Raw genomic sequence first — 18,341 nt, forward strand, 5'->3', positions numbered from 1 at the left:
AATCTTCTTGACTTGCATAAATGGTGATTCACTGCATACTGAACAAGTTGTCAATGCACTCCTTTGTGCCGATCTATAAGTCTGCTCTTGCACGTGGTGGTTGGACCGTGGGGGTCTCTAATCAGATATTCGTACGAAAAGGTACTAGATCAATTAAACTACCATCGGTAGTTTGTGGGTCGTTTGATTTAGCCGCGCGTGCAGCGTTAGGTGTGCAAAAGGGTTGGTTCCTTGAATCAACATGTAGTAGAAGCAGCAGCAGCAGCCACGGCTGTTGTTGCTGGTTTGGTTTTAGATTTATGAGAAAATGTGCTAAATATTGCATAATTTGCTCGGCTCCATATGAGGGGAAGGGGTCCGTTCCTATTGCGAATGCGGGGCGAACAAGATTGCACATTTAGATTCTTTTTGGTGCTGCGCTGGGAAAAAGGTTAAATCTATGTGACTGTGCGGTTAAGGTCTTGAATATGGTTTTGCGTTTCTGAGAATTGAATCATGGGACTTTCGGAGGTTTCACTGAGCATTCTACGAACAATTGATATTTAACAGCAAAATGAATTCAATTTTTCATTGAGATGAAAAATTGAATTGATTTTATTTTTATTTTTTTCATCGTTTTTGTGTTGCTTTTCTTCACAAATAAATACAAAAAAACTATACATCATATGTACACAATTAGACTCATTTTGTTCCCGCACACATACACACACTGCTATTCGATGATGACTTGAAAAAAGTGGACGGAGAAGTAGTTGGAGGCAGGTTGATTTTTCCTAATCACAAAACCATTTCGCAATGGCTTGGCAGTGGTCCGGGTGTTCCGAAAGCTATTGCAGAATTGTTATCTTTCGCTGTGCTCTGCGCTCGCCAGCAGGATGTTGCATGTGATGAAAAGAGAGGTGGTGATGGTGGTGTTGGTCTCCCTCTGTCCGACAAATGTCTGACCGGACGGAGGGAGCGAGTATAGGGGCAGGTGCTTGTGATGACGGTGTCCTACTTAGTGCAGGTATCCGTGGCCATAAGCCAGAGGAGCGTGGTAAGCTGGAGCAGCAACGACGGCTGGAGCGTGGGCAACATAAGCTGGGGCATGGTAGGCTGGAGCATAGGCGACTGGAGCCTTGACGGAGACCTGGAATGAACGTGAGACGGAGAAGACACAATCGTAATTAGTCAAGCGGTTGAATGGAGATTTGTTTTCGATTCGGGTACGGGGAGGGCAGAGTCGTGATCAAATTTCGTTTTATTTACGAGGTGCATTTGGAATGACAAAGGCAATTGGGAGCTACTGTGGGTTGCAGACTGATTGGGATTCCGACAGGTTTAAGGATTGAAAGGTGACAAATCGTAAGACATTGTTGCATCACGGAGGGGTGGAGGGGTCTCATAGCCTAGTCAGTAAAGGCACGGTATTACCAAGCCGGAGGCGGTGGGTTCGATTCCCGGTCCGGTCGAGGGAATCTTTCGGGCTGGAAATTTTCTCGACTTCCCTGGGCAAAGAGTATCATTGTGCTTGCCACAAAATATACAAATTCATGCATTGGTATTGGCATCGAAAGTTCTCAATTAATAACTGTGGAAGTGCATTTAGAACACTAAGTTGAGAGCACGCAATAAGCTAATATGCACTAAGCAATAAGCTTGAAATGCGAACAAGAAGAAGAAGGTTGCATCACGGTACAAGTACACGGTCAATGAGAACGACAAAAATTTGAGTTTGTTTTACTCATAAATCGCAAAAAAGTGCAGGAACTCAGCGATGAGTAAATTGGCCTCATGATTTTCCAGGTTTGCACAGGAAAAAAAAATCCCGGATATGAGAAAAGTAAAGATTGATTTCACTTGATCTATTGGTACTACTTATAGACTGAGTAAAATTTACGTCAATTTTCCTCATTTTCCGGCAGATTTTTGAGGCTTCCACAGGAAAACATGAGAAAAATTTACTCTTCGCTGAGTTTCTGCACTTTTTGCGATTGATGATGTATGATGTATGATAGTGATCATTGTAGCATGGCAACTAAATCCGATAGCAGTGGGCTCTCTTCTCTGTTTGTCTCGATCAATTTTAATAACCTCTGGATGTCCTCAACATGTCACTGTATGAAGGGCTAAAATTGAATTTGGTGGATCGATAGGCAAAGCCGCCTTTACGCATCTACGGGACAGTAAAGAATCTCCTTCCAGCAACATGATCGCACAATTGGTCAAAAAGACGAGCCGCCAAACAGGAAGATGCCTCAATGAGAGGGGAGAAGAGCCAACCCTTTATCCACGAAATGTTATCAACAGGGAGGTGGAATTTTCACTCTTCCCGTCCAAATCGCTGCAATCGGGTGCCCTGATGGTCCCTCCCAATCCCAACATTGTTTTGTATAAATTTTTGAGCAATTATAAAAATTGAAAATTTAAAACGATCTCAGTAACTTTCGCTGTTTCTTCACCTTCTGTCCAATTTTCGTGCCTATTAGTGAAGTCATTGTCCTTCTCAGCAGCACTGCTAGTCGCTACTAGTCTCCCGATGTCTGATGTGTTCTACGACATTTCGACGTCCGTACTAAACTCAAATTTGGGTTGTTCTCATTGCCCGTGTATGCGCATGATTCGTAGTTAGTGACCCTTCAGCTTGATTCATAAGTCCAAAGTATAAGTCTGTGCAAAAACTGATTAAGATTGATGAAGGCCTAGAGGTCATACATTATTGCATTAATATACCTCGAAAGAACCGCTCATGTTTCAAAGAAGGAAGAATCTCCTATGGAAAATTGTCTATTAGACATGACTTCAAATGAAAACATATAAACTCGAAAGAAACGCTCATATTTGAAAGAAGCAGAAATCAGCTTTCAAAAATCGTAGGCTGTTAATACCTCAGCTTAAATTGTTTCTATATGAACGGTCTTTTTCTCCATGTGTGCAAAATTGAATCCTTGAATAGTTTTCCAAGTCAGTTAACTTTTAATTTGAATCCATTGTTTTTCCTTGAAATGAGATTGTGAAGTTTTTTTTTTTTTCAAATATATAGATGAGAATTCAGATTCTTGAAAATGTTGCCTAATCCAAGATTCAATGCCACTTCTCAGATCTGGAAAAATTCTAAAAGTCCCAGATGGTTGAAGATTGATTCAAAGACCATTCTGAGTTCAATCAATCTGTTGCCATTTTTTGGCCTAATGGCTCTCGGTCTAAATACCTATTTCGTCTAATGAACCCAAGTAGCACATATCCATCATAAATAGTTACAGCAACTTAATTGTGACTAAATTCAGTCATATAGAAGTTACCTCACCGAATTGTGGCAAGTGTGCTACTTGGGAATTATTTGGCCTAGGTGTCTTCGGCTTAATGGCATTTGGTCTAAAGGCTTTCGGCCTAATGGCATTCGTCCTACTAATGACCCAACACCTTTTTATTATTATTAGATACATAAATATTAACCCGTTTGCACCATGAATCAATAACAATTTCAGCATTTGACGAAAAGCAATAATGTTCAGGTACATCCCACTGGTTAGCTCCACCCCATTTTACGGTATTCTTTTTTCGCTATACCAGTAAATAATTATTGCTTGGTAAGTGTGACTGCCACTCACTCCATGGGGCTTGGGTTCAATCCAAGTTGGCGCCGCCTGGATTTTCTGAGGCATGAAATCTCTGATCAAGGAAAGTAAAGCCGTTGGTCCCTGGTCCATGAATTTATGAGTCGATATGTAGGATCAAAGTAAGAGAGCTGCCTCCCTGGCGTCAGTAGCATTGATAGGGTTAAATACCCCATTTCCGGCCTCTTAATCTAGCGCAGTTTAGCACCAAACGGAATGTTATAATTACTGATGGCTTCCAAATTTATTTACCTTTCCTTACGTACCGTAAGATTTGATGAAACGAAACCAATCGTTGAGATATTGTCAAAAGTCTAACACTACTTCTTGACGCCAAACTCTGCCTACGGATTCTAAATTCGGCCTAACGCATTGAAACGCCTTTGAAACGCCATTGAAACGCCAATGAATTCACTTCGGTCTATCGGATGAAGATTGAATTGATTTGGTCAGAGCACTTCTTTTGTTTTTGGAAATAATGGGTGCAAACCTTCATGTCATGCGTACTCATTGACTTCGTTCCGGAGCTTATTAACTAAAGTATCAAACCAAACGCATAATTGACTTGTCAACTCTGAAATCTTGGACTTATTTAAAGTTTTCTTTTCAATAGGCCCAAAATGGGCGATTAGCCCGAAGTAGTTCTCTACCCTACTCAGTACAAGATCGACGGCAAAACAAACCAAGGAAAAATAATATGGATAGCTTGTCTTGTTAAAAATATTGTTAAACGACTTTCTCGCTAATCCATTTGTGAGCTGGTATACGGCTAATACATAATTTTGTAGCTCTATATTAATTAACCTATAAAACCAAAACAAAATTAATATGATGACTTAATGTTTCTTTAAGGCATGTTCTTTATGATTACTTTGATGAATAATTAAGTGTATCGTGTTTGTTGAGAGAAAACCCTGATCAACAACTGACAATTCTTCGAGAACCGAATGGATTTAACAACATGAAAATGGAATAGTTTGGACAACGTAGATGTCATTCTTGGAGAGAATGAACGAAGCTAGAAAAGCTTTACAATTTCATTATGTCAATCTTATCACAGTAGTCAAACTTTGCAAGAAATTTTGAACTGATCCAAACATAAAAAGTGTACAAAACGATGATAACATTCGACCTAATGGTAGTGTACGATTCATAAACCAGAAGCAGGTGAATTTAAATTGGTAAAAATCTTGGCAGTGATGGCATAATCATTATCGAATTGATATTTTTCCACTCTCAATATCACGCGTGATATTGAAGCAAAACATCATGATTGAAATTAATTTTACAAGCCCCTTTGATATTGCGAGACTATTCACAAAGTGTAAAGTTGAAGCTGAGAGTTGAATCGACGCAAAAATGATTCCGTTGCACCTCGTTTTCTTAAAAAGAGAAAGTATAATAATGCTATCTCATCACAGACGGCAGACACGAAGGAACTGCTGCCAGCCATTATGGAAGTTTCGGTTGCGTTCGGGTGTAAAGCAAAACTCATGAATCTCAATATCACCACAGTTTGGTGAGATTTACAGCTGGTGAGTTTTTTTTTTGGGTTGATATTCCGAACAGCGTAGATTTTTGTCTACGCAAATTTAAGCGTGATCTTGATCTTTGGTGAGATTTGATTTTTTTTATATTTTCCCAACACTGGCTCTAGGTCTTAGGGACTCCACGGTCAGAAAAAGCCAAGGCCCCAACAAGCGGTAAAAACGGACCTGAAACTGCTCGTATTCCACTTGCTCATAGAAATCTTTAATCAACAGAAAAGTTTTGAAAGTCCAAGAATCTTGAATGGTTTGCAAGTCTCAGATTATTGTCCGGAGTCTGAATTGAAGTTTTGAAGATTATTTCAGTATCTTGATTTCATGGATCTTTTGATACTAAGATTCGAGATTTCGATAAATCATTCCCATCTCTGAACCATGAAGCTGTATTAAAATTCTCGGAATTTTTAATATGTTTCTGGATCTTGAAAAAGTAGCTATGGTTGTACCGGATGATTCGGAATCATGGAAATGTATTAACATTTTCTAGTGGTGTTCGAATGTTTTCTATGTTCTTAAAACTTTAAAAAATCATAAAGTACCTGTGGCCAAATATGAAAAAAAAATGGTTGACTAAACCATATCCGATTTGCATGAAACTTTGCATAATTGTATGTTATGGGCAATATTACACATTAGATGAAGTTTGGCCATTTTGGATCTTCAATATTTTTTTTAAACTGCAAATATTTATCAAGGAAATTTTTGTTATTGAAAATCGTATCACTCAGTCTTTGGGGATCCACGGTTAAAAATATCCAGAGCCCTAAATGTGCGGTAAAAACAGCCCTGAAGCTGTTCATATGTAATGGAAGGAGCGATCTTTAATCAACAGAAAAATTTTGAAAGTCCCAGGATCTTGAATAAATCATATTTTTCAAGTCATAGATCTTTCGATACTCATTCGAGATCTCGATAAATCTTCCACATCTTAGAATCATGAAACTGTATTAAAATTCCCGCATTTTTAATATTTATCTGGATCATTAAAAACTAGCTATGGTTGTACCGGATTGCTCGGAATCATGGAAATGTATCAACATTTCATCTCGTAATTTTCGAAAGTTGTATATGTCCTCAAAACTTTAATAAATCATGATGAGCAGATCCAGGCTAAATACCAAAGACAAAATGACTTTAGACTAAACCATATTCAAATTGCATGGAACTTTACATAATTGTATGTTATGCGCAATCTTACACATTAGCTAAAATTTGGCCATTTTGGATCTTTAATATTTTTTTAAACTATAAATATTTATCAAGGACATTTTTTGTTACTTAAGCTTTTAACACTTTTTTTGAAATTGTACTCAAAAAGACAAAACAAATTGTCCCGTGTACATTTTTCCTAGAAAGACCATATTTTTTCTACCACTTTGTCTCTGACGTCATTTCAATTAGAACTGATGTTTTCGTGCTACGATTTATTAAAAAAATATAAAATATGCCATTTAGTAAAAAAATTTACAGAAAACTGGCCAAATTCAAGCAGAATTAACTCTAGTTAAATAAACAGCCATTCCATAGCAAAATGATACATTGGTTCTCAGAATTTTGTAAAAATTGATAGTTTTGTTCCTTATTGCAAAATATTAGACTTTTTTTTTTATTTTGTCATTAGGGTGTCCATTTACATGTTAGGGTGGTCCAAAAAATCTATTTTTTTATGTTTTCATGGTTTGCAGACATAGGGCACTGTATGATTTTATATGTTTCCCTTTAAAATTTAGGCTTTTTACACAACGTATCAAAAAATTAGTGATTTTTTTATTTTTGAGTTATATTTTTTTGAAGTTATCAAGTTTTGGGTTTTCGCTCAATACTCCTATGCGACTAGACTACCATGCGTGTCCATTGATTTATAGAGACTGTAACATGGTCACACGGCATGGTAGAATCACTACCAGACTTTCAAGAAATACCCAGTCTCATGATCATGAAAACTCATACAACTCTCAGAGATTATAAAATTCATCAGGATTATTTCTGGATCACTCGAATCAAGGATCTTGAAACATTTTCATTAACCAAAAATACCTGTAGAAAGTATTCTACAAAGATTAAACAAATGTACGCATCCCAGAATCAAATTTTCGTATTCTTGGGATATGGAATGTAATTTTTTTATGTCCTGCGTTTTTTTGGGATCAATTTCTTAGTTCTAAATGCAAAACAAAAAATTGGAGTCAAAAGTAGAATTTGCATGCCACAGATCCCAATTTTCTCGATTTTTTGGTTTCTCACAAAATATCTTAAGTCACTGTTCCACCTTTCCACATTTGGCTAAATGATCAATTCGACCATTTGGGTTTAATAGAAATGATCCTACACTTCAGATTTTGAAGATTCATTTTTATTATAGCCAATAGGTCGTCCATGACTTGTCCAGGGTCAAGAGATTTGAGCTCTTGGCCATTAGCGTGAGAAGCATGGATGCCAGTCATCAAAATTTTAATGTTTTGTATCCTCATAAAGTGTGGGTCACTTAGAATAGGGAAGCACAATTTTATTCTATAGCAGTGGAGTGAGAATTATGGTCTTATTAGGGCTCTGTAGACCATGATTTAGGCTTGAAGAATGCTTTATAACCTCGATAAAACTTGCAATGTAACAATCGTGCAGTTCAAAAAAAGTTTGTGCCAAATGCAAGATGAGAGAAGAAAATTGATCTTGCACACCCACGTCGAAAATGATCAGCTCTAAAAATCTTGAAATCGTTGAAATTGCCCAAATATGAAAGGAAGGACCTGCGAAGTGTTTGCAGGATTTTGCCACTACAGCTGGGAGGTATGTCTGTGGTATCGTGACATCGGGAGGGGGAATTTAATTTAACACTCCGAACACGATGCCTCCTGTAAAATGTGTAAAGGTAAATCGGCAATGTTTGAAAAATAATCGTTTAGCAATTTATCAATAGATTTTATATGTGTTGACACCGAATACATTTTCAAAACTTGTTGCTTCAAACGGCACCAACAGATTTGAAATTTGTCAATGAATGGCTGAGCTATGATTTTTCAAACACATTGCAAGTTTGTCGTTACACATTTCACCGGAGCGTGTTCGGAGTGTTAAAAGGACATTAATCCACCTATTTTCCACCAATTTTTTTTTTTCCAATAATGAAGCAGAAGTTGAAAATGACTGGTCGTTGAGGTTGACCATCAGCGTGTGCAACAGATGATAGCTGGAATTTCAAATAAAGTTGGTGATTTTATCAGAAATCTGTCGGAATAATGTTGGGATATACTTTTATGAATGAACAATACTAAAGTTACATTTTTCTAACGTCAATCCAATCGCGAGATAGGACTAATTTCTCATTACCGGTTGTTGGAAGTTTTAATTCTCAACTCAAAAGTTCAAACATTAAACAGTCGTGATCCAGATTTGGTCATATTTCATATTTCATATTTATAAATTGACTTTCATGATTAAATTTGCGTTTTCACTGTTGTTAGTTTTTCGCTTAGAATAGCATAGAGATTGCTTATTTTCATATGTCTATTGAGAAAAGTAGGAACAAATTTAAATCTTCATCTCTGCACCAAGCATTTCATCTAAACATTAAGTTGAATTTAAAAAACAGATTTTTGTTTGTTTGTATAATAGCAACTGATTCTTCTTTTTCAGGACCATGGATTCGTTGGTTTAAATAAAGTATAGAATTTTGCTTTCAAATTATTTTTAGGTATTGTAAACTTTTCAAAATTCAAATTCAACCCCAAATTAGTTTATTTTTTTTTTGGAATGGTTCAGATTACCTTTTGAAGAAATGTTAAAAACCATGAAGTGCATCAAACATGAAGTAATTTGAACAATTTTTCAATTAAAAATCTCATTTCCCATCGATCCTGACAAGCCAATTTACCCATCAACCCAGCAGGTAGCAGCTCGGGAGCTGCCTCCATCTGATTGACACCTTAACCTTTTGCACTCCCCGAGAAAACTCATGCGCAGTTCTCACAAAGAGCGCTGCAAATCGTGGATCCAATTTCCGTGCCAGTCGTGACTCCCCGGCAAGGCGAGAACCATTAGAATACATGCACCGCGAATTGCCCTTTTCCCGCTGTAGAACTTTGATCACAATTCGCACAACCGTGGGTAATTATTCTGTCAACTAGCCGAGAGGATCGAACTGGGATCGATCGACGACGACAAGATGAATCCTTGGTTGTTGGTTTTACATACCTTGTAGGTGTTGGCGTACGAGGTGGCAACTGGGGCGACGGCCTTAACGACTGGGGCATGGGCGTAGGCAACTGGGGCAGCATAGGACTTCACTACCGGAGTGTGGTAGGCCAGTGGGGCGTGATAGGCAGCGGCCAGTGGGGCATGGGCGTAAGCCGCGCCATAAGCTGGGCCATGAGCGTACGCCGCGCCATAAGCTGGGCCATGAGCGTAAGCTGGGGCGCTGTAGGCCAATGGAGCTCCGAGGTATCCGGCCGAGACGGCGGCGAAGAAAAGTGGGAGAGCCAACTAGAACGAACGAACGGGAAGCGAATTTCATTAATCACCATCAGGATCAAGCACTTTTTCACTGCATTAATGTCTTCGATTTAATTTTTATTTTTTTTTCAAAATTTGGAACTTCAACTCACGAACTTGTACATTTTGATGTGGTTTGGTTTTCGTAGTTTTCTGTGAGATGAAAATTTGCTAAAGCTGCTGTGGCTTTGTTACACTTTGAGGCACTGAACTGGAATGCTTTTCGGAGCTTTGATCCTGACTATTTATAGTTGGAAAATCTTGGTTGGTACCCTTCTGAACTCTGTCTGAAACGACGCCGCCGTGCTTCTCACCGGGGAAGGTGACACATGGTTACCCACACACTCTCAAACAAAACGCGGACACCGCATGGTTAGTGCAAATACCAGACTAAGAACACACCGCATATCGCTTCGTGCCGGTGAGAGAGAACAAACCTCCACCACCCCTACTCATTCGGCAAGACTACGAACCATAGGCCTACCCAATCCAAGTACCGTGGGGTAGCACGACTAAGAATCGGTAGTAAAGTCTTACTTCTTACCACTACATCACTGAACGGGTGGCGTGGCGCGGAATCAATTCAGCTGATCGCTGCCGCCGTAAATACATAGGTGCATATCTCCTGGTTGGGTTTTTAATATTATATTCGTTTTCCATCGGCTTACACTGCGACCGCGTGTAGTATTTTGTTCTGAATCGGCAAACGATCGTGGCGACCACGGCGCGGCAACAACAACGGTTTGATGGTGGTTGATGGGTTGAGAAAGGAGGGGGAGGGGGTGGGTGTGTGATCGCTCGACATGGGAAAACAACAGCCTGGGGGGCTTCCAATGCAATGGGTGGCAGTGTTGGCAGTGGCAGGTGGTTAGTGCAAATATGATCTAAAACACATTTCGTTTGCATAGTTGATCTTTGCTTTCGAAATCTGAGGAAGTATTATTGTTCGGGGAATGAAATTAGGTAATAAGGGAAATGGATGTAATGTCGGCCTAAATGCTTCTAATTTGGGCCCATACATAATTTCAGCAATCGACTAAATTTTCAATAGCGACCGAAAATATCCATTAGTACCGTCCCAATGACGCGTTCATCTAGATAAAATTGATAAATAGCAGATTTTTAGCGATGGGCCCAATCTTAGATCCATAGGCCAACATTAGAGCCATTTTCCCTATTTTAGCAAATGTTTTTGCATATCATAGAAAAAAAACCCGATTTTATCAGGCTTCTTTCAGAAAAATCTTTCCAATGTTTTTCGAAACCTATGCGTTCTTTCAGTGCTATAATTGTACCAAAATATACCTTAAAAATTCACCTTGAAGATAGATTAGAAAGATTTGTAATTACGTTTATAGCGGCGTCAGTGGTCTAGTGGTGTGCGCGATTACCTCTCACCCCAGCAGGCCTGAGTTCAATCCCAGTCGGTGCCGCCGGGATGTTTTGAGGCATAACATCTCTGATCACGCCTTCACGGGAAGTAAAGCCGTTGGTCCCCGGTTCATGAGTTGATGGGTCGATATGTAGGATCCAGGTGTGGGAGCTGCCTCCCTGGCGTCGGTAGCATTGGTGCTCAGCTTAGAAATCAAGATCGACGGAAAACAAATCAAGGAAAAAAATGTGAAATTATTGACCTCAATTTCGATGATTTGCGTCCAACGTGTCAGTCTTTGTACAGTGGACTAGAAATGCAATTTCAACGTCAGACCTAATAGCTCTTAAACGAAACATTTTCGAGGGTTGGTTCCATAGTTAAATACGGATCGTACCTGCGTCAGAATTAAAGGTTATTGCGTATCCCTCGGCTTCTAAATAGTTATTACTTTGTAACCACAATGTGAATATACCTGTACTATCTATGAAGCTTCTCGTTTAAACCTTTTTCTGCAGCAAGTTTCACCATCTCTCGGCAGGAATATCGAAGAAATGAAAGCTTTTAGCTTTTTGAAAAGTATCTATAGCTTGAAAACAAGCTTAAAACCTTACTGAAAGCAAAGAAAAGAAATTACTGGTGTAAAGGGCGAACACGAAATTATTGCGACACCGAAAATGTCATGCCAATTTTCTTATAATGTTTAGAATCAAACTAAAATTTTAGGGTAGTTTTATACATATATTTACTTCAAAAATCAAAAGAAAAGTTAATCGATGGAGCCTTGAGTGTAAAATTGAACGCATTTTCGCTTGATGCCCTCCATCAAAGTCTTTACAGTGTCATCCGGTACAAGTACCTTCTCGTCTTTGACTGTCTTCTTGCTCTTCCGAAGTTCCCGCTTCATTATTGCCCAGTACTGCTCCACCGGGCGCAGCTCCGGACAGTTTGGCGGATTCATGTCCTTTGGAACAAAATGGACAGAATTGGCCTTATACCACTCCAGGACACTTTTAGAATAGTGGCATGATGCCAAATCTGGCCAAAATAGCGGAGCTTCGTCGTGTTGCTGCAAGAACGGCAAAAGGCGCTTCTCGAGGCACTCAGATTTGTAGATCTCGCCATTTACTGTGCCCTTTGTCACGAAAGGCTCACTCCTCAGTCCGCAAGAGCAGATGGCCTGCCAAATGAGATATTTGGAGGCGAATTTCGACATTTTCTTCTTCTTAAATTTGTCGTCCACATCGAACTTGCTCTTGCCGGTGAAAAACTCCAACCCCGGAATTTGCTTAAAATCGGCTTTTATATACGTTTCGTCGTCCATCACACAGCAGCCATATTTTGTCAGCATCTTCTCGTAGAGCTTCCGTGCCCGAGTTTTAGCCGTCGATTGTTGCCGCTCATCGCGGTTTGGGAAGTTCTGTACCTTGTATGTATGTAGTCCAGCTCTCTTCTTTGCATTCTGGACGTAGCTCTGCGACATGCCGATCTTTTTAGCCAAATCACGGCTTGAGACGTTGGGATTTGCTTTAATCATCAGCTTCACCTTTCCCTCCGTCTTTTTGTTCTCCGGTCCCGGTTTTCTTCCAGCTCCTTTGTCGTGGTCCAACGTCAACCGCTTCTGGAACCGCTTCAGCACTCTGGAGACGGTTGAATGGTGAATGTTCAACATTTTTCCCAACTGCCGGTGTGACAGGTCAGGAAATTCCAGGTGTTTGGAAAGAATTTGTTCTCTCAACTCGCGTTGGTTCACCTCCATTTTCGTTGAATCGAAAAACACGACTTCGAGTTTGACAGCATGTACACAATACACATCAATGAGAAAGTGTGCAAAATTTAGTTGATTTTTACCCAATGGTAAAAAAGTTATGCCCTGTTGAATGTGTCGCAATAATTTCGTGTTCGCCCTTTACTTTTCTCTAGGGACTTTCTAGATAAACCTTGATGCCAACGCTATGGAAAAAGGGTCGCTATATGCGAAACCGCTCATCTTCCAATGAGAGTGAAGAATACTCCTCTCAATGGATATTCGACTTCGCTAAAAAGGTTTGTCCAGACTCTGTCCCAGCACAACCTACTTTACGGGATACAGCCCGAAGTAACGGTTCTCTGGATCAGTGCCAATAAAAATCATTTTTTCTACACTCAACTTAGCTGAAAATGAAGACAGCCTTAACAGATTAACCAACTATCTACATGAATTTGGATTTTGACATAACAAAACTCTCTTGATCAAGGCAACCTAGGAGTATCGAAGTCAACATTTGTTTTTCTTCACGCTCATCTGATTTTATTCTAAAGTGAGTAGCTTTTACTCAGTTTCGTATTTGTATGCTAAATGTCAAAAAATGTGTAACATCAATTTAGCAAAGTGAGTAACCTTTACTCTAATCAAATAAATATGGAACTTTACTGTTTTGAGTTAGATTAAATGAGAAATGTTGAAGCCCGGAGTTGAAAGTCAATTCCCCGAGAAATTCCCAGAAAGTTTTGACAGACTGAAAGCTTGATATCAGTCAATATTTACACAGGTCACGTTTTTCTGAACTTCTGGTTGTGAACTTCAGAATCCCAGGTTCAATCCCAAGGAAAGTTCACTGTAATAAGATTGTTAGTAAGTTTTATGAGAAAATCGGGAAATGGCAATATATTCAACAAGTATTTCATTTTCAAAAAAAAAAAAAGATGAGAAACTGATCCGTAAGTTGTCCCAGTTTAGTCCAGAGATGAACAATATGTTACTTCCCGGATCGGAAATAGCTTGTGGCTTTCAGTGAAATCGCTTAATAAGCAGATTTATTATCAATATGTTGATTTGTGTTTATAAAGTCTAATCTTTGAAATAATTCGGTTGAAATAAAGCAAATCGTTTTTATTTTGCTGCACAAAAGCTTCGATAAAATAATTTCCTCTCAAAATGTGCAATTTACAAAACTGAGTAACTTTTGTTCAGTTGAGCTTATATTGCGAAAACCGGAGCTGAGTAAATACAACTCAGATTTTGTCAAATGCATATGATATTACTCACAAGTGAGTAAACATGGAGTTACTCACTTTAGGATAGTTCCACTTTTAACGAAAGTGAGTGGAATTTGACTCACTTTAAAGTAAATTTGAGCGAGCGTGTTCATTCGTAGCTCATGTTCAGTTTCACCTGTGTTGTTATCAATGTTAATATTCTTCTTCATCTTGGTGGGGATGATTTTGAGGATCAAATGCAGAAGGATTATTTTCATTTTTCACTCATATAGTGCTGAAGAACGTGTCTTATTGGTTTTTATACGCAGATCGATGGAAAATGATTACCTCTTGCTGAATTGATGATAATATCGAGGTTCTGGGGACGACATTTTTCAAAATAATTAGTTTGCCCAAAATGAATTGGATTATTTTGCTACTGATTTTGAAAATTTTGGGTAGGATAATCAAACAATGATGAATAAAAATAAAACAGCAAAAAAGGTTATCTTCCATTTAATTCCACTTAATTAATTTTGGTATCCATGACAGATACGTATTTCGACTACAATGTGCAGTCTTCATAAGTGTCATTCCCACTAAAGAACTTTTCAATGAATATCAACAAACGCGTATTCGTTGATGTATAATGAACTCAATTGTTCATTTCACTCGTACGTGACAGCGAAGATTTTCAAAGCAAACACATCATCTACACTGGATTAAAGAGCTACTCCTTGCATGTGACTTTAAATGATAAAAACAGACACTGCTCTGGATGAACCATTCACAATGCTGGAATTTCCAAAGGCGTTTCGTTCATCGAATATCTTTACTCTGGGAAGCGATATGATCGAATTCGACCTTCTAAAAAATCTCCCAGATATCGCTAAAAGTCGATTACTTAACTTGTATAATTCCTTTATGTAACTCAATATAGTTTCACCAGCATTGAGACAGGTTAAAGTAATAGCTCGAGAAAGCCTGCAGCGTCTGATCACAATTCTTACCAATCTCTATGTTATCATGCCTGAGGAGATTATTAGGACAAATCAAAACTTGACCATTAGATTGAATCAAACAACCTGCTTTCAAATACGCAATTTGGTTTCCGAAAGAGTAAAGGAACAAACGATAGTCTAGCGTTGCTTTCATCTGATATTCAACTAGCCTTTGCGCACAAGGAGCAATTGGCTGCACAATCTTTTTGGATATTAAGGGCGCATTTGATTCAGATTCCATAGAGATACTGTCAGTCAGTCTGCACAGTAGTGGATTACCCGGTATTTTAAATAATTTCTTGTATATTTTGCTGTCAGACAAACAAATGACTTTCAATTAAGGTCAACTGACAACTTCTAGAATTAGTTGCATGGGCTTACCCCAAGGTTCATGTTTAAGTTCCTTACTTTATAACTTATATGTCAAAGATATTGAAAACTGCTTAGATAATCGATGCACGCTTAGACAGCTTGCAGACGATGCCGTGGTTTCTCTGACAGATCCACGTGCGGAAATCTTGCAAAGACTATTGCAAAATTTCCTGGATAATCTGTTCTTCTGGGCCAGAAATTTGGGGATCGAGTTCTTACCGCAAAAAACGGAACTGGTAGTGTTTACAAGGAAGCGGTTTCCAGCCCGCGTCTAAATCTTTTGGGCAGAGATTCAAAATGCACTTGGGGGTACCCTTCTTCTTCTTCCTTGCATTTCAAGCTTATTGCGTATCGCATATTAGCTTATTGCGTACTCTCAACTTAGTGTTCCAGATGCACTTCCACAGCTATTAATTGAGAACTATCGATGCCTGTACCATTTTTTTTAATAGTATAATTGTGTGGCAAGTAAAATCATACTCTATGACCGGAGAAATCGAGAAATATTTCATCCCGAAAAATCCCTAGACCGGACCGGGAATCGATCCCAGCCACCTACAGCATGGTCTTGCTTTGTAGCTGTGCGTTTACCGACTGACCTAAGGGAGGTCTCACATTACGTGTTTAAAACAAAACTGGTGGGGTGCTCACCCGGAAGACCTCATTAAACTATACAAAACTACTATTCTTTCAGTTATTGAGTATAGCTCTTTTCGCTTCCTTTCGAAAAAACCACCTAAATAATCAAATTGGAACGTATGCAATAGTAATTGTTTACGTATTGTCCTTGGCTGTATGCATTAGACGCAATATATGAGCTTAGAGGTTCCAACGGGCGCTAAACCCCTGCAGAACCGTTGCTGGGAGCTCTCAATAAGAGTTTTAATGTAGTGTCAGTAACAACCTTGTGATTGAAAACTTCGAAGCAATGCTCGATTTGAGCATCCAGTCTAAATTCGTGCGAATCTACCTTAATTATATGTCATCGGATATTAGCCTTCCGTGCTATAACCCCCCTAGTGTACGCTTTACTAACTACAGTTTCCCCATTGACTATGATCTGTCAATGAAACAGAAACTTCGACCTATCTCGATTCCCCGTATTTTTGCTGAAAAGTACCAACAAGTCAATTTTTTTTCCTTTGTTTTGTTTTCCGTCGATCTTGTTTTCCGTGCTGAGCACCAATGCTTCCGACGGCAGGGAGGCAGCTACCACACCTGGACCCTACCTATCGACCCATCAACTCATGAACCGGGGACCAACGGCTTTACTTCCCGAAGGAAGGCGTGATCAGAGATGTTATGCCTCAGGACATTCCGGCGGCGTCGAATGGGATTGAACCAAGGCCTACTGAGGTGAGAGACAATCACGCTTACCACTACACCACCGGTGCCGCTGAAAGAAGAAGTCAATTGCTATCGAAGATTTTTCACTGATGGATCACGCATTGATGGATCTACTGGCTTCGGTGAATACAATGAATACTCAACCGCCTTCCGTAAACCTAAGGAAACTTATTCCGTTTATGTTGCTGAGCTAGCAGCAATCAACTTCGCATTTGGGATGATTTCCGACATGCCCACAGACCATTACGTCATCTCCTCGGATAGTCTCAGTTCGATTGAGGCTATCCGGTCGATGAAACAAGGTAGGCACTCATCTTATTTCCTTTCAAAGGTAAGGGAGCACATGGTTGTGCTGGTCGAAAGATCATGTATGATTACTTTTGAATGCGTCCCTTCACATTGCTCAATCCCAGGCAATGAGAAGGCAGACTCTCTCGCAAAGGTGGGTGCACAACAATACGAGATTTATAATAGAAGAATTTCCCATGATGAATTTTTCCCATAGGCAAAACGATTGGACAAGTAATTCTGTTGGTCGGTGGTTACATTCCATTACTCCAATTTTTTCTTCGAGAGCGTGGTTCCAAGGTCTGGAAGTAAGTCGTGGATTCATTTGCGTGATGTCAAGATTTATGTCCATCCACTACTAGCTAGACGCACATCTGTACAGAATAAACCTCGTTGACAGCAATATATGTAGGAGCAGAACCGGTTATGATGTCATCGATCACGCAGTTTGGCATTGTTCGGTTAATGACGCCTCCAGAGCGTGACTATTGGATACCCTAGTGGCCCAAGGTAGACAACCCTTCCGTGAAGTAAGAGATATATTGGGAGCCCGAGATCTTCCCTACATGCAAGCGATCTATCAATTCCTTTGTTTGTCTGATGTTAGAGTTCAATGTGACCATCCCCTTCTTTCCACACATTTTCCAGCCATGGTGTCCCAGTCTTATTATCCTCCTGTTTCTATGTTACTTGCCTCTGCCCAGCTAGGATTTGGTCAACCGTCCGAGAGTAGTATCTGAAGGAGGTTTCAGAAACCAGTTTCCTACCTAGCTTCTTTCCAATCTTAATTGATTCCCATTAACCTCGAGCCCGCCACGAGTAATTGGTACCCAATACTAGCCTAGATTTACTGCTGTATAAAATGTTAATTAAAAAATAACGGATTTTTGGCTCCGCAAAGTGTCATACACGATGGAGCCTCGTAAATAAACGAACTAGTTTTAATAATAATCTCTCGGTAGGCTGAGAGATTTATGAAAAGCTCTCGCGGGAATTCTTTGGTGAGTTCCACTCACCTCTCGTAATGTTCTCGGGTGGCTGTTTGACAAAAAGGTGGGCTAAACGGAAAGTAGTTTAAATTTCTGTTCAGTATGATGCACATAAATGGAGCGTCACATATCATATAAGTTTACATTTTATATCATGTAAAGTTCTGAGACATTTCATGCAATTTAGCAAATTTTGTATACAAAAGCCCATTGTTGAAAACATCATTCTTTACAAGTTGATCGGTTGCGTGAAATGAAATACAAGTTTACGTGAATGAATGTTTACATCACTATTAAAATTCAGAATTTTTATCTGTGTACCCTCCAAGGCTATCGGCTTTGTTTGCGGAAAAGAACTGCTGGTTTGGGTTTTTATATTTTAT

At 39.3% G+C, this 18,341-nt stretch overlaps 1 protein-coding gene across 1 annotated transcript; it reads right to left on the reverse strand.

The window, feature by feature from the left end:
* Nucleotides 1–541: 541 nt before the first annotated feature.
* On the reverse strand, nt 542–9,835 carry LOC135714362 (cuticle protein LPCP-23-like). The gene is made up of 3 exons (XM_065237712.1): nt 9,745–9,835; nt 9,335–9,622; nt 542–1,129 (listed from the first exon to the last, which is right to left on the reverse strand). The coding sequence occupies exons 1-3, from the start codon at nt 9,754–9,756 to the stop codon at nt 998–1,000; spliced, it is 432 nt and encodes a 143-aa protein (XP_065093784.1). The 5' UTR covers nt 9,757–9,835; the 3' UTR covers nt 542–997.
* Nucleotides 9,836–18,341: the final 8,506 nt, after the last annotated feature.

The sequence above is a fragment of the Ochlerotatus camptorhynchus genome, unplaced genomic scaffold (assembly GCF_037179485.1).
Source record: "Ochlerotatus camptorhynchus isolate MF236.1 unplaced genomic scaffold, CSIRO-AGI_Acam_v1.1 ptg000639l, whole genome shotgun sequence".
Lineage (NCBI taxonomy): Eukaryota > Metazoa > Arthropoda > Insecta > Diptera > Culicidae > Ochlerotatus > Ochlerotatus camptorhynchus.

Coding starts and splice junctions, on each gene's coding strand:
- LOC135714362 (XM_065237712.1), bottom strand. Junction 1,130..9,334: donor CGTACGCCAACACCTACAAG/GTATGTAAAACC, acceptor CGTTCATTCCAG/GTCTCCGTCAAGGCTCCAGT.